The 17204-nt window shown below is 27.2% G+C and overlaps 5 protein-coding genes across 5 annotated transcripts; 3 read left to right on the plus strand and 2 right to left on the minus strand.

The window, feature by feature from the left end:
- Positions 1 to 38: 38 nt before the first annotated feature.
- On the plus strand, positions 39 to 434 carry GO595_009358 (Ser/Thr protein phosphatase; the record flags this gene model as incomplete). Its single annotated transcript, XM_067923035.1, has 1 exon — positions 39 to 434. One exon carries the CDS (start codon positions 39 to 41, stop codon positions 432 to 434), a length of 396 nt encoding a protein of 131 aa, XP_067770360.1.
- Positions 435 to 479: 45 nt separating this feature from the next.
- GO595_009359 (60S ribosomal protein L44) lies at positions 480 to 794 on the minus strand (the record flags this gene model as incomplete). Its single annotated transcript, XM_067923036.1, has 1 exon — positions 480 to 794. The coding sequence occupies one exon, from the start codon at positions 792 to 794 to the stop codon at positions 480 to 482; it is 315 nt and encodes a 104-aa protein (XP_067770361.1).
- A 228-nt stretch (positions 795 to 1022) lies between these two features.
- Positions 1023 to 1841, plus strand: GO595_009360 (DUF1295 domain-containing protein; the record flags this gene model as incomplete). The annotated part of the gene is made up of 1 exon (XM_067923037.1): positions 1023 to 1841. The coding sequence occupies one exon, from the start codon at positions 1023 to 1025 to the stop codon at positions 1839 to 1841; it is 819 nt and encodes a 272-aa protein (XP_067770362.1).
- A 1268-nt stretch (positions 1842 to 3109) lies between these two features.
- Positions 3110 to 3691, plus strand: GO595_009361 (polyadenylation factor I complex subunit fip1-like protein; the record flags this gene model as incomplete). Its single annotated transcript, XM_067923038.1, has 1 exon — positions 3110 to 3691. One exon carries the CDS (start codon positions 3110 to 3112, stop codon positions 3689 to 3691), a length of 582 nt encoding a protein of 193 aa, XP_067770363.1.
- A 2880-nt stretch (positions 3692 to 6571) lies between these two features.
- On the minus strand, positions 6572 to 7189 carry GO595_009362 (uncharacterized protein; the record flags this gene model as incomplete). The annotated part of the gene is made up of 1 exon (XM_067923039.1): positions 6572 to 7189. The coding sequence occupies one exon, from the start codon at positions 7187 to 7189 to the stop codon at positions 6572 to 6574; it is 618 nt and encodes a 205-aa protein (XP_067770364.1).
- Positions 7190 to 17204: the final 10015 nt, after the last annotated feature.

Genomic DNA, 17204 nt, shown 5'->3' on the forward strand with positions numbered 1-17204 from the left:
TACATGTTTTAGAGGAAATCCCTCTTCCAGTTTATATCATGGGAGGAGAACAAAATCGTCAAATCTTGTATGAAATGAAATACAACAAACCAGGTTCCAACGTCCATGTCGTTTATGATTTCATGCTAAAGATTAAGCATCCAGCTCCTCCACCTGGCACAATTCCAAATGTTTATCTAACACATGATGTTAAAAACCCACTTCCTGTCAAGCCTGACCAAGTTGAATCATTTGTATTTTCCTTAAAGAATGCATTCAACCAGGAAATTGCCAATGAAGACTTCCTTTTGGTTGGACATTGCAATGGATATTCATTAAATGAACAAGGAAGATATGGCTCAATCAAAGAATTTTCACCAGACAACCACCGTAATGGCTACGCAGTTATCACATGTGCAAAGGAAGGGTTCAATGTAAACATTGTTGGAAAGTGAAAAAAAAATAATAAACTCAATTTGTAAAATTAGATAAAATGCATTTTACCATGTTGGTTCTGCGTGCTTCTTCTTCTTGTCAACCATCCATTCGAATTTCCTGAGACGACCGAGGCAATACATTGAAGATTTCTTGCATTGCTGGCATGTGAAACGAAGGCTGATCTTCTTTGATGTCTTCTTGCTACGACGAAGGAATGGCTTAACACGACCCACGAAACCTTCTTGCTTACGATCATACCTACGACGACCGAGAGCGACCTTACGTTCTTCACCACGACTAGCTTGTGTTACCTTTACTGTTGTGTGTTTCTTGCAGAATTTGCAGAAGAATTTCTTTGTTTTTGGATAGTGTACCATTTCGAAAGGCCATATCAAACCTCTTTAACCGTCGCAATAACGGTAATAGAAGAAAATAAAAATACATCTTTATACGATTGATCAAATTGAAGTCAGCTTATAAGGTATTCATCTGGAATGTAAGTGTGAGATTAAAATAGTGTGTTATTGCTTAATATTGATGGCGTTTTTGGAGGATGAGTTGATTATTTTTTGAATGAAGAATGACGGTTTGTTTCCATAGGTGTTATGATTCCACTGCTTGATGATTTCCTTATGCTCTGTGTAAGGGTTGACTTCTTTGATCGCTTCTTGCAAGTGTCATTAGTTCTGTCAATTTTGGCAATGGTGTTTGTTACGTTCAAGACAATACCATATGGAAAAACATACACTCGCGGAAAATCTATTTTCAAAATCGAAATTAAGGATAGGATTGCTGTGATTCTTATAAACTCACCGGGACCTCTTATTTTCTTTTATTCACAGATTTTCTATCCAAATGGTGACTTATTCTCATTACCATCTGTCCTTTATTTGCTCCACTACATCCACCGTACACTCATTTATCCATGGTTCCGTAAAACATACTCCAAACCATGGCCACTTGAATCTGTCATCTTCTATTTCTGCAGCAATTTCTTTGTTGGACTCACATTTTCCCATCTTATGATCTTCAGCGGTAAGGAGCTTGATCGTTCCATCCAAATTTTACTTTCAGTCTTATTCATTGGATTTGCTATTGCTAACGCATTCTTCGATTACAAGCTTTGCGCACTCAGAAGAGCCGGAGACCAAGGATACCAAGTTCCACACGGTCTTCTTTTCGAATATGTTTCCGGTCCACATTATTTATTCGAATTACTCGAATGGCTTAGCTACATTTTCTTCTTCCCGTTCGGATTCGGCTTTGCTACTGCAGGAATTTGGCTTTTGGCTGCTATCACTGGTCGTGCGGAATCAAATCATGAAGCATATCTCAAGAAGAACATCCTTCCAAAGAACGTCAAGTACCCAACAGGACGTGCTCCTTACATTCCATTCGTTGAGAAATCAAAATACTTAATCTAAAACAGAAGTTACTAATCCTATATAAAAGATGTTTTACACAATGGGCATGAGTCTTGTACTTTGGCCCACTTTTCGATACAAGAGGGATGAAAGCTGTGACAGCACTGAAGAGTGGCAACCTCAGAGCCATCCCGAAGGCGTTCGAGGCATATTCCACATATTCCAGAATTGTCATATGAGTCATCTTTTGAGTATGTGCGAAGATCGTACCTAACTTGTGTGCTGCCAAACCATGGTTTGTTTTCCTCTGTGTCAAATAAAGGTTCAATGTCTTCTGAAGATCTGTGCTTACGACAAACACTTTCAAAAAAGGAAAGCAAAAGAGCAAGGATCATGCATAAAACAATGGTGATAAGCAGAGTTTTCAAAGAGACAATTCTGAATATCCATAATAATATGCATACTGAAACACCAAAAATAATAAATTGTTTTACATGTTTGATTTTCAGCATCCCACTAATTATTTTCATGGGAGACGGGGTCTGAATATGGAAAAGATCATTCATTCTTCTGTATATATGTAAAGTATTCAATAAAAATACCGGCTGAAATCAACAAAATGCCACAAAAAACATGAATAAATGTTATTTTAATGTTATCACAGGTATACACTTACCATATTTTTGGTGTTATTTGATGATATAAAAAAAAAATTTCAAATTTATAAATTAGCTCTAATTAATCTGTTGAAAACCTTATTCATATCAATTTCCACTATAGCAAAGTGAAAGTGAATATAGATATGCTTACTAATATAAAATTATTTCCATCTTTGAGAGAAAAAAGAAAAAATGGGATTTGTAGACCGTTAAAACAAAAATGAGTGGAAGAGTTAGAAGAGAGAGAAGAGACGAAAGCAAAAAGTATAGGGAAAGAAAAAAGAAGACACAAGGGAAGACAAGAAAGATAAAAAAATATAAGAAAGATAAGAAAGACAAACAAGAACAAAAAAGAAACAAGTTATAAGTTACCATTCAAAAAAAAGTATATAATATCGATCTTCCAGCATTTATTGTCAAAGGGCTTTTAGAGAATAATGGCGTTAAAGAAGATCCAAAGTCAATTCAACTCAAGATAGTTCTTCAAAAGAAGAAAGATTAAACGATACTAATTTTTTTGAATAAATAAATAGCTTTTGATTTTTTTCCCTTCTTTTTTAACATTGAATTTTAATAAGAATAATGGTTGAATATAGTGAAATAATAATTTTTTGATATTTTTCTTCAATTCCATATTTCAGAATGTCTGTTTGCTTTCCAAACTTTAAAATGAGCGAACAAAAAGAAGAAGAACATCAACATAATAAAGATGAAGAAGAAAACAATGATAATGAAGATGAAGAAGAACGAAGTGAAGGTGAAAGTGAAGAAGAAGATGATGAAGACGATGAAGATGATTATGATGACGATGAAATTGAAGGTAGTGATGATGATGATGACATTAAAGTATCTTTAGATGAGAACATTACACAAACAGCAGCAGTTGAAGCAGCTAAACGTCGTTATTCTACGCAAGCACATTACACGCCGACAGGTAACTACGCAGCCATGATTACGCCCACGGAAATCTTTTCTAGCGGTAATCGTATTCCATGGGAACTTGTTAATCCGATGGGAGTTCATCCTTCTGATCCTACGAAGTCCATCTTTAGTTATGATTTATCATCATTACCGAACACAGTTGAAGCGAAGCCATGGACAGCGCCCGATGCAGACATTTCAGATTGGTTTAATTATGGCTTTAATGAACAAACGTGGGAAAAATATCGTAAGAAAATCTTGAAAGTGATTAAGAATAAGAAATACGAATCGAAAATATCAGTTCTCACAGAACAAACATCAAAACGATGAAATGTATTTTTTATTAATGAATATAAATATAAATATTATTTAAATCATTTTAATATTAATGTTAATGTTTTTTTTTGCCAAATTCGAATATATAACTAAACAAATGAATTTTCATTTCAATTTCAATTGTTAAACAACCTCAAAGTCTGAAAACAAATGTTTTTGTTAAAACATATGTTATTTTTATATTTGATTTAAAGTTTCATATGGAAAAATAGAAAAAATATCTAATTAAACTTAAATAAAATTCAAAAAAAATTAAATTACAGAAAATAGAAAAATTCATTTCTGAATCTATTAATACATGTGTATAATATTGACTTTCGATTTCTGCAACCCGTATATAACGATCATCCTACGATCTTGATATCATGAATATATAATATATATACATAGTTGCATCTATGATTAATATAAATCTAAGAATAATATCATGATTAGCACGAGATAAATTTATTCTTTCATTCCAAAAAGTGACAAAAATTGACTTTTGTATGGTTTATGTTGAACGATAGAGGGAACGATAGGTGCCGATAGAAGCGAATTTGAATGATGGTAAATATTATCAAATTTTTACCCTTATTTCAAAAAACACGTTATTCATATCCGAAAAGTGTCTTTAATTTCTATGCTTTATTTCTTTCTATCATTGTGATGATAATGGTATCCAAATCAAATGATCCTTGGTTTGTTAAGAAATAAAATTGATGAAATTTATTTACAATAGCGTGATTTGTTATTCATTCCAAATAATTATATGAAATATTGATTTTCTTGAATTTATGAATTTAATGGAAAAAATGAATGATATAAAAACGATTCTTGATCATCGAATTCATTTGATGTATTTTTTTTTTTTTTTTTAATTTTTGTATTTTAGCAAAATGTTCAATTTTATTGAATAAATATCTACACAAATCTAATTTGCAAATAATCTTCAAAATACTGACTTGAGATACATTTATCAATTCCTTTTATCTCATATTACTCATGTGCTATCAAATTTTGAATATATTACATTTTTCAACTTATTTGACATTTTATGTAATGATGTTAATTTCTCTATTTCTCCGAATATGAGTCAATACAGCATTTCTTGAGCTAGCTATATTCTTAAATTGTTTTTTAAGAACGATACGAGCTGATTGAGTGATTTTTATTCGTTTACTCATTCAAATTTGACTTTGAACCGCTTGAACATGTAAATTGATATCAACTGATTGAGGAAAAAAAAATTATCTATTTCTCACCTGAGATTTATTTTAAAAAAAAAAAAAAAAATAGATCCATACTTTTATAAATTATTGGTTTTGCTTTTATATCTTTATTAATTTTTAAATTCTTCTAAATAATATTTTGGATTTTGTTGAATTTTGTATATTCTCATTATTCTAAAAAACAATATCATTCAATTTAGAGATTTAGAATCGAAAAAATATAAAATAAGTAGTATAAACTATCATAAAATTATAATATCATAATTATACTAAATTTTTTATGAATAGCTTTTGAATAAAATTTCATATGAAAAATTATTTATTATCTTTTTATTTTTCATCATTTGGAAATATTTAAAAACTAATTTAAGTACTATTGTACTTCGGGGATACTTGTATATTATATAAAATGAAAAGTAGGCTTCCAAAAAAACATATATAGACAAAATTACAGTGATTACAATTTTAAAATAATTATTAATATGATGTGTACCTTTAATAAAAAAGAATGATGTTTTTATAAATTATGATTTTTTTGTTTCAAAATTCGTATTTTTATGTTTTTGATATTTCATCTATTTATGATTTAATGATTTACTTACCCACTTTTTACTTTTCTCGCTCTGTGAGTTGAGATGATATAGGGGAAAAATTTCGCCAGCGCTTCGCGATGGCCATTTTTTCCCTATATCATGTTTCACCTTTAAACTTGAATAATGTTTTTATCATTTCAAAATCAAATTACAAAAATAATAAGTTCAAGAACAACGATCACATTTGCTTCGAGTTAATAACTTATTACATTCGTTGAATAAGATTTTCGCGAGTATTTTTCATAACATTGGTCTTTGTGTGTACGTTTTTTGAAATGAGTATAAAAATTTTCTGCCCACGCTGTGAATCGTTACGAAATACTTTTTCAAATGGGCATCGGCTACACGTACACGCGCACGCTTTTCGAACGATGTTTATTGTAAACTCTTGAATTTGTGGGCAATTGTGATGGGAGTGCACAATCACTTCATTAAACAACAATGGAAAGTAAATATGGTGTAAAAAAAAATTTACCAAGTCGAAGATATGTTTCCGAGAAAGAAAGAACTCAAGCTATTTTGGGTAATTTTAATTTTATAGGAAGTAATGGAGAAAAGTTGATTAAATCAATTATAAAAGATGATATTACACTAAAGAAGATGATGAAAAAAAAAAAAAAATTCTCTAAAGCATCTGGAAAGCCTGTTGATCGTGCTTATAAAAGACAAAAATTTTTGATGTATAAATATTTTGATGATAATTATGATGAATTCCAAAAATTAGTCCCACACGTTTCAGCCCAATATGAAAAGGATCCAAATCCTTAAAAATTAATAAAGCAACCATTTAGGTTTTTTCTTATTTAATGTTAGCAAGCATTCCAGTTGATGTTATATTGCAATTTAAACCAAGGATATTATCCAAACTTATAGTTTGCCATTAAGTCCACAAATAATTTCTGATCTTCTCGTGAAAATGGTATCATAAACATTCCACTTATCTATAAACTTCAAAAAATAACCCACTTAAAAACAATAATTGCACAACGTTCTTCCCAACTCTATACTTGGGTATTATATGATATATAAAATAAATGTTTTAAAATTATATTAAAAACATAAAGAAACATTTATTTAGGTTGATGATACATATCAATTTGTTCCGACAAATAGCCTAGAATTGGCGTGTTCATTTCTTTCGTCTCTTCAGAAAGTTCTTGAAGAATGTTGGAAAGATCTTTCAACAAATTTCGTTCTTCTGAAAGTTCTGAAAGGAGTTGCATTCCGCCTTCTTCATCAACACTACTTCGGACAATGTCTTCAAGATTGAAATAAACATCATCGCGTGAAATAATCGCCGAAACCCATGCTGATGATTTTTCGAATAATTCGCTGATGTTGGCGCTATCTTGATATGAATTAGCAATAACTTGCGTCATTTTGTTATTCCCTATTTCTTGACTTAATATTGATAAATCAATCCCTTTGTTTAAAAGTGCTTGTGATGATTCTTGTAAACAATATGGACAAACCCACGTCGGATTATCAGTTTCATCCTCAATACATTCAATATGAAATTGACAATGACAAACTGAACAAAAAATCATTTCATCTGAATTCGTTGGTTGACCACACGGACAACGAAATATTGGTGCATTTTCTTCTTCTTTGATTTTTTTATGAAAATTTCGATGCGATGGCGATGCAAGTCTTGAAAGTTCTGAAAGTCGTTGAAGAGGATCATTCATTATTGATGTGTTCAATTATGAAATAAAAAGTTATGTGGAATGAGAACGTGAGTTACTTAACGTGCGACTTAAAATGAAATTTGAAATTGTTTTAGTGGTATTTATAGTAAAATAGATAAATATAATCCAACAAAAAATATTTTTTACTCATATATATATAAATATTTTAATATTCAAAGAGTGCAAGCGAAAGAATACCTTTTTTATGTGAACTACCATTCGAATATATTTTTTTCCCTGTCTCTGCTTCCCACGTTCGATAATTATGTGCCTCCTGTGATAATATATTTGCTGTCTTTGGTAATGGCAACATCCCAAATCCATTTCATTTGACGGGGATCTTCAAGATGAAATTTTTCTTTATAATTTATAAAATCATAAATTTTCGATGTTGAATCTGCTGATGTTGTAACAAAATATTTTTCATCTGGTGAAATCTTACTTCGAAGAATTACATCTTGATGCGCTTGAAAATTAATTTCTTGGCGAAATTCATTCAATTCTGAATCAAAATTCAAAACAGAAATTTCTCCATTTTGAAGTCCAACTAAAAATTTATTCCCATTTCGCGTCATGGAAAGACTTCGAATTGGACATTGTCGAACTTGATATTTATTTATTAATTGATAATTCCGATTGTCGTACATTTCAATAAATCCTTTTTCATCACTTAAAAAAAGATAATTTTCATTAGGATGAAGTAAAATATTATTAAGTGATGTTTCAGTGCTAATTGAATGTTGTGGTCGATTGCTTTGTAATGGATCCCAAAATTTAAATGTTCGATCTTCACTACATGAATAAAAATTATTTCCTAAAAAAACTAAATCTGTAACATTTCCTGTATGTCCTGTAAATTGAACAAATTTTTCATTACTAATAATATTGTGTAAATTAACTTAAGGATTTGTGGCTGTTAAAAATTTCTTATCTTCATGAACTAAAATTCGATTAACTTGTGAATTAAGAATTGTGACTGGACGAATATTTGGGTCTTCTTCCCATTCAAAAATACTTGTAAATGTAATACTTAAATCTAATCCTGCTGAGATTAAATAAGGTGTATAATTCATAATAAAAAAGAAATTTTTAATTTTTAATTATTTTGTTAAACGGTCATTTAATCATTTTTTTTTTTTCTAAATGATCCCAAGTATTAAAAGTCAATCATTTCGAGAAATTCGATCATCAATGAATCAAAAAGAACATTTGAAAAGTATTCTTCAAAAACATCCATTTATTCATTGTCTTGAAATTATCACGAATAAGCAACCACCAACATTTCCTCATTTTTCTGATCATTATTATCAAGTTTTAATAAATCCAAAATTTTTAAAAGATGAAAATGTATTAAATGATATTATTGAAGGAAACATTATTTTTGTTTCATTAACACCTATTCATAATGGGAATGGATTATATATTTATAAAGGAAATATTCTTTTTTTAATAAATCAAAGTACATATCAACGTTTTGGTCTTCAAGGTCAAAAATATGAAGACAAATATTTAATTTCCATTCAAGCGACAGAACGCGAACGCATTCAACGTCTTCAAATTGTTGAAAATATCGAAGGGATTCTTTATAGTAATAATTTAAATATTTATGAGAAATATATTGAAAAACTAGAAATTTCCACACCGAACATTGAAGGATGGAAAAATATTTCTAATTTTAATTTTAATATTTTTGAAATCTTTGAAAAGAAAAACATTAAACAAGAAGAAATCAAAGAGTTTATTTCTAACCTTGAGGAAAGTTTTTATAAGGAATTTATAACTATAACATCAAATCTTTCTAAAATTATCATCAAAGGATTTCTTAATGTTTCAGAAATAGAAGAATTTCTGATGAGTCTTGGAGAAGAATCGTATTGCATCATTAGCATTTGGGATATGAAAGATGTTGTTTCATCATTTTTAGGCAAGAAACTTACGATGAAAGGCATTGGAGGAGGAACAGAAATGATTTTGTATGGTGACGAATTTCCATTCTCTATCGAAATTCAAACAGTTGAATATTTACAAGAAGAATAAACAAATAAATAAATATATTATATATAAATAAATGAATAAAATCATATAAAAACATTTTAAATATTTTTTTGAACAAATGAATTTAAAAAGAATAAGGAAAATAATCAACAAAACAATTTTTATTTAATAAATTAAACAATTATTATTCGATGTTTCATTATTGTCATTATTAAGATATTCTTCTATTTCTTCATCAATATCATGAACAAAGAATAAATTCGATTCATTTGGTAACATATTTAATGTCGAAAGATATTTGTTTTGAACTTTAATCGATATATAACGAAAAAGTGTTTGAAGATTAAGTGTTTCAGGAACACTGATTCGAAATAATGGCGCATTGAGTTGCTTCGACATTCGCGTCGATTCTTCAACTTTAATTAAACTATTTTCAATTAAATCTGTTTTGTTTTCAACTAGAATAACTTCAGTATTAGGTGAATACATTTTAACCTTTTCTAACCATTCTGGAATACTTTCAAATGATGAACGATCTTCAACTGAATAAAAAAGAACAAAAATATTAACTTCTTCAAAAACATCTTCACTAAGAAAATGATATTTTTCAAGACCTGGTGTATCCCATAGAAATAAATGAACTGATTCTTGTGTGTTTTCTAAATTATAATTAATTTCATAAAATTCAGAACTTAACGAAGGAATATATGTTGAAGGAAATTCATTATTTAAATATTTTTGAATAACTGAAGTTTTCCCAACCCCACTATTCCCAACGAAAACAATTTTAAAATCATAACCAAGATAACTTTCTTTCATTTTTTTCTTTTCTTTTTTTCTTTTAAGTTTTACGTTTATTATTCCCACTTTTCATAAACAACAGAAAATAAATAATCAGCTGCAAAGAAAGTTCTATATATTGTTAATTATATTTCCCATATTAAAATAGTTACAAGTTATCTGATAGTTTAAAAACTATAAAATCTTTTTATTAAGCATTTTATTCTATAAAAGCAATTTTAAGTAATTAATTTTTCATTAATTATATTTATAAAAATAATATTAATATATAAAAATGGAGTATGAACACAATATTGCTTAAAAAAATTTTACCATAATATATTTGCATAAACAATTAATTTTATAAAGAATATAATGTCAATATCCTTTTATCTCTTAAATATTCGACATCATTGGTGTGGATTCCTAATTACAATCATCAATATTTTATAATTTTATAACTGATTTTTGATTTAATATCGATATTCATTAAAAATTAAAAAATGAATGAAGGAATTTTGAATTTTATTCATCTCCTATTAGATTCTATGATCATGGATCAATTTTATTGGAAAATCGTTCCTTTTTTTTCTTGTATATTATAAACATCACCAATACAGTTAGAGTAGACGCACCAATAATACAAACTACGATTGAAACAGCAAGTACTGCAGAAGAGTGACCTTCTTCCACAGTAATTGGTGCATAACTTGATTCAGGTTCTTCTGAGCATGAACATTCTTGACACGATATTTCAGTATATTCTGGACAACTAATTTCACTTTGTTCTGGACATGAACATTCAGGAATTGTAATTTCTGTAGGTTCTTGATAAATAATTCCATTATCAAATCCATACCATAAATAATGATTATTTTCAGGATTAATTGTACATTGTTCAAGATAATTATTCCAAGCTGCTTCAATTGGTAATTTAATTATAGGTAATTTTCCTGCATTAACAAAAATATTTTCATTAAATGTTGTTGGTGGTTTTATTCCAAGTTTTAATTCTTTTAATTTTATACAATTGTTAAATATATTTGAAGAATCTTGATTCACTGTCGAAATTGAGGATAAATCAATTGATTCTAAATTTGTACAACCATTAAAATGATTATCTCCTATCATTATTGATATTTTTGGTAATGAAATTGATAATAAAGAAGAACAATTCATAAAACAATTAGATGACATAATATTAGCATATTCAACATTAATTGATTTTAATTTTGTTAAATTCGCAAATAAATTATTTGGAATACTAACTAAAAGAGGGATCGAAACTTCTTGTAAATTATAATCACCTATTAGATCATCTGACCTCATAGTTTGTTGTAAATCTAAAACTAATTTTGTTAAATTTGGAAGATTTTGTAATACACCATAAGCAAATGTAACTTCACCATGAATAATAATTTCAGTCAAAGAAATACAATTAGTAAATGTTCCACTTTGTATTTCAGAAATTGTTGCAATATTTGCTTCAAATTTAATTAATGTTAAACAATCTTTTAATACATCTCTTAAATCATTAGCTTCTATAAGACCTCCAATAAGTTCTAATGTTTCAACGTTATCATTTGTGTATAAATTTAATGAAAGTTTTCGACTTTTATATTCGATTCCATTAATCTTAAATATTTTCATTGGTGGTAAAAGATTTGAATCGATATTAATTCCACACCATTTTTCATCTTCTTTAATATCATCCACTACATTTGATTGATCATCATAAATAAGATAATCATCTTTATTAGGTAATTCTAATTGAATATTTGGACAATTTATAAATGAATCTTTATGAAATGTTGTTGGTTGTTTTGAAGGTAATTTTATTCGAATTAATTGATTACAATCTTGAAATATTAATGATGCAGTGTTATCAACATTTTCTAATGAAGATAAATCAATTTCTCTTAAATTATTGCATCCTGAAAATATTTGATCACCATTTAATTGTAAACATCCTGGAATAATAATTGTACTTAATAAATTACAACCTAAAAATGCGCCGAAATTAATAACTTTTGTTTCTTTAAATTCAATATATTGTAATAAAGTACAACCACTAAAACATTCTTTCATTAAAGAAACACTTTTCATAATTTTAACTTTAGTTAATGTTTTTATATCTTTAAATTGTTCAGATTCAATTATAGAAGATTCCAAAACAGCAGATTCTAATATCGAAATTTCTGTTAACAATGGGAATTCTGTATGTAATTCATTTAGATGTGATTGTTTAATTAACCCTTTTTGTATTTCTACTTTTTTAACTTCTGTAATACCACTAATTTTTGCTGCATTAATTAAAGTATCACTATTTAATGATTCTCCATCATTTATTGATACTGTAATATATAATTGAATTAAACCAATTCCACACCATTTCAAATCATCACTTAAATCATCTTCAACATCAATATTTGAATCATATAAACGTAATTCATCATTTTTTAACCCAAGAATTATAATATCTTTTCCTTTAAATGTATCTTTATTAAATGTTTTTGGTGGAATATTTGGTAAATATATTGAATTTAAAGGACAATCTTTAAATATATTACATGAATCAGAATTAACATTTTGTAAATTTATAAGACTAATCGAAGTTAATGAAGTACAACCTGAAAAATGATTATCTCCTTCTAATGTAATAATATTTAAACTAATTGATTCAATACTTTTACAACCACTAAAAGCAGAATCACAAAGTATTTTAGCATCTTCAATTATAACATTTTTAAGTTGAATACAATCTTTAAAACAATTTTGAGGAATTTTAGTAATTCCTGGTAATGTTATTGAAATAAGAGGTAACCCACTAAAAATCGAATCAGTTAATTCATCTTTTAAAGTTACTGTTTTAGATATAATTAAATTTTCAAGAAAAGATAATTTGGTAATACTTTCAAGAATAGAATTTATTGTTAAAATCCCTTTAATAATTTCTAATGTATTAATAGATAATTCAGAAATACCTGATGATAATATACAATCAGAAAGTTTCATTCCTGTAATTATTTTATTTTGTCCATTTATTTTAATTCCTATTAAAACAGAAGGTATAATAAGTCCACACCAAAGTCCATCATTTTCTTTATCATCTTCTACTAAATTATTATTATCATATGTTAAATAATCATTTTCAGATGGTAAAATTAATGATAATTGTTCTTCAAGACCAACAAATACATTTTTATTAAAAGTATTTGGTGGAATTGAAGGGAAATTTAAAGTTTTAAGTTTATGACAACCAGAAAAAATACTATTAGCATCACTTGGTACAGTTTTCAATTCTTTTAATGAAATTGATAATAATTCATTACAATTATTAAAAATGATTATTACCAATAATATTTTGTAACTTATTTAATACGATTGTTTTAAGTTTAATACAATCTTTAAAAGCTGAAGAATACATTGAAGTTGCTGTAATTATTACATTTTCTAAAGATAAACAACCACAAAATGCTTCTTCACCAATTGAATAAGTTCCATCATATAAAATAGTAATATATTTCAAGTTTATATTATTTGACATAGCATTTGAAGGAATTTCTTCAATAATAACATTTGATGGAATCGTTAAAGAAGTAATAGAAGAAGGAAGTGGGAAATCTGAACCTGATATTTTTCCTTTAATTATTTCAACAATTTTAGAATCTTCATTAATAATACTTTTTAATGTTAAACCATTAACTATTTCACCATCTATTAAACATGATATTATTGTATAAGATAAAATAAGTGAATAAAATTTCATATTATTATCAATTCCATCTGCTTTATCATATTGAATAGCTTCTTCATTAGTTATTCCAATAAGTAAAGGATTACTATCAAATAAAAATGAACCTTGAACTATTGGTGGTGTACCAGATAATTGAATTGATTTAATATTTGGTGAATTTTCCGAAATATAACCAATGTCATTAACTTTTGTCAAATTTGGTAATTCTATATTTTTAAGATTTAAATTATTAGAAAAGAAATGTGAACCTGTAATTGTATCAACAAATGGAAATGAAATGATTTCAAGTGATGTTGGACCATAAAAACAACGTGAACTTAATTCTTTTGTATTTGGTATATTTATAGATTGAAGATTTATACATCCTTCAAAAGAACTTGTTCCAATTAATCTAATTCCACATTTAATATTTATATTTTGAATTTTTTGATGATTTTTTAAGAAATTATCAGGAATTATTTGATTTTCAATTGAAGCAGAAGATTCAATTATTAAATCTGTTAAAGTGACAAAAGTATCTTTGAAAGTATTTAGAACTTCATTTGTTAAATGACCATTAAATATTGTTAATTGATTAATTTCTGAAGTAACTTTTCCTGTAGCAAGACATGCATCATATAATGTAATACCAATTCCAAAAGAATTATCAGCACTAATATTAATCCATTCATAATGTTTTAATTCTAAACCACACCAATGATTATCTCCAGCTGTATCACCTTCAACATTAATATCATTATCATATATATTAATTGATTCAGGTGGAATTACAATATCACATGTAAGAGATAAAAATGTATCTCTATGAAATGTTAAAGGAGGTCGATCTGGCATTGATATTGTTTTTAATCCTCTACATCCTTTAAATATATTTGCTGATGTTGAATCAACTGTAACTAAAAATTTTAAGGAAAGTGATTCAATATTTTCACAATTTGAAAAAATATAATCGCCTTGAAATTCTTGAATTTTTGGTATTTCGAGTTCAACTAAGCTAATACAACCACTAAATGCAAAAGAACCAAGTTTCGTAACTAATGGTAATTTACATTTTTTCATTGCAGTAAAATCTAAAAATCCATTTTCAGGAACATTTAATGCATTTGGGAAGAAAACATTTTCTAATATTTTTGGGGATGGAATAACACCAAATTCAATTGATTGATAACCAAGTGAAATTGTTTTTATATTATTACAATCAGAAAATGCATTCGTTCCCATATAAGTACATGAATCAAGTTCTAAAATTGTTAATTTTTGACAATTCGAAAAACAATATTCATCAATTGAAGTACAATGTTTTGCATTTACTTCAATTAATTGAATACAATCTCTAAACATCCATTTCCTTAAAATTGGTACATTTTCGAATGAAACTTTTTGAAGAACAGAACATCCATCAAATTGACATCCAACATTTCCTTGACCATAAACACTTCTTGTAGAAAGTTCAATAACATTATTAAATGTAACTTCTATAAAAACACATTTATAAAATGCATCAGTTCCAATTGAATTTAATTTTGGTGCAATAATATTTTTTAAGTTGTATACAATTAGCAAATGCATAATTTCCAATATTTGTACATTCAATAATTTCAACGGAAGTTAATTTTGGACAAGAATTAAATGCATAATTATCAATTGTTATCAGAGAAGATAAACTAATTGTTGTTAATGATGAAATTTCACTAAATGCATATTCACCAATATAATTAACTATTGGAAATGTAACATTAGTATATGAATGACATCGAACAAAAGCACTTCCATCAATAGTTGTTACAACAGGTGTATCGATATAAATAAGTTGAGTACAATCTCTGAACATCCATTTTCTAATAATAGGCGTATTTTTCATTGTAATCTTTTTAAGTACAGAACATCTATCAAATTGACATCCAACATTTCCTTGACCATAAACACTTCTTGTAGAAAGTTCAATAACATTATTAAATGTAACTTCTATAAAAAACACATTTATAAAATGCATCAGTTCCAAGTTTAGTAACAAGTGGTGCATTAATTGATGAAAGTTGAATACAATTATAAAATGCATAATTATCAATAGTTACACAATTTGGTAATATAACTGTTATTAAATTATTACAACCTTCAAAAGCATTTTGTGCGATTGTTTGAACAGGTGAATTAATAATTGTTAAATTTGGTAAATTAGCAAATGCAGAATTTCCAATATAATTTAATATTGGGAAATCTATATTTGAATAACTTGTACAACCTGTAAATGTTTTTTCATCTATGACTGTAACATTTGGTGCATTAATATCGATCAAAGAATAACAATTTTTAAACATCCATTTTCTTAAATTATTCACTAATGGCATTGATATTGATTTAAGTAATTCACAACCTTCAAATTGTGATCCAACATTTCCTTCACCATAAACATTATATGTTCCAAATGAAATTACATTTTGTAATATTACATTTTCTATAGATGTATATTGAAAAGCACGATCATTAATTGTTTGTACAGATGGAATTTTAATTAACGTAAGTTTTGAACAACCACTAAATCCTTTTGAGTTAATAGTAATACAATTTATTAAATCAATACTAATTAAATTCACACATCCTTCAAAAGCAGCAACACCTATAGTAATAACAGAATCTAAAGTAATATTTTGAATCCCTTGACATCCTGCAAAAGCAGATTCATCAATTGTTTGTAATTTTGGGAATGTAATATTACATAATGAAGAACAACCAGAAAATGTTGAAGAATCTGTACTAACAACTTCAGGTGCATCTATTGATTCCAAAACGGAACAATCTTTAAACATCCATTTCTTAAAATATGTTAAAGCATGTAATGAAATACTTTTAAGATGTGAACAACCTTCGAAACAATTTGCAAAATTCCCACTTCCATAAACATTTCTAATTACGATTGTTACAAGTTTATTTAATTCAACATGAACTAAAGCTGTTTTATAAAAAGCATCTGAAGAAATTGAAGTTAAAGAAGGCATTGATATTTCTGAAAGCTTAACACAATTTTTGAAACAATAATAACCAATAGATGTTACATTTGAAAATTCTACTTTTTCAAGAGATTGACAATCCATAAAAGAACTTTCACCTATTGTTATAACAGAAATCATTTTAACATAAACTAAATTATTATAACCAGAAAATGCATTATCTTCAATCTTATTAATTTTTTGTAATATAAGATTTGTTAAAACTGAACAACCTGAAAAAGCATTTGAACCTATTGTTTGAGCATTATCCATATTTAAATTTAATAATGAAGTACAATCTTTAAACATCCAAGCAGGAATACTTCTTGCTTTTTGAGCAGAAAAACTATTTAAATTATTACAACCCATAAAATATCCACCAACATTATTAGTACCATCAATATTCCCTAATTCAAAATTTTCTAATTCATTAAATGTTAATTGTGTTACCCCAATATTCCGAAACGCAGCATATGATATTGATTGAAGTATTGGA

Source organism: Histomonas meleagridis, assembly GCF_020186115.1.
Source record: "Histomonas meleagridis strain 2922-C6/04-10x chromosome Unknown contig_9, whole genome shotgun sequence".
In the NCBI taxonomy this organism is placed as follows: Eukaryota; Parabasalia; order Tritrichomonadida; family Dientamoebidae; genus Histomonas; species Histomonas meleagridis.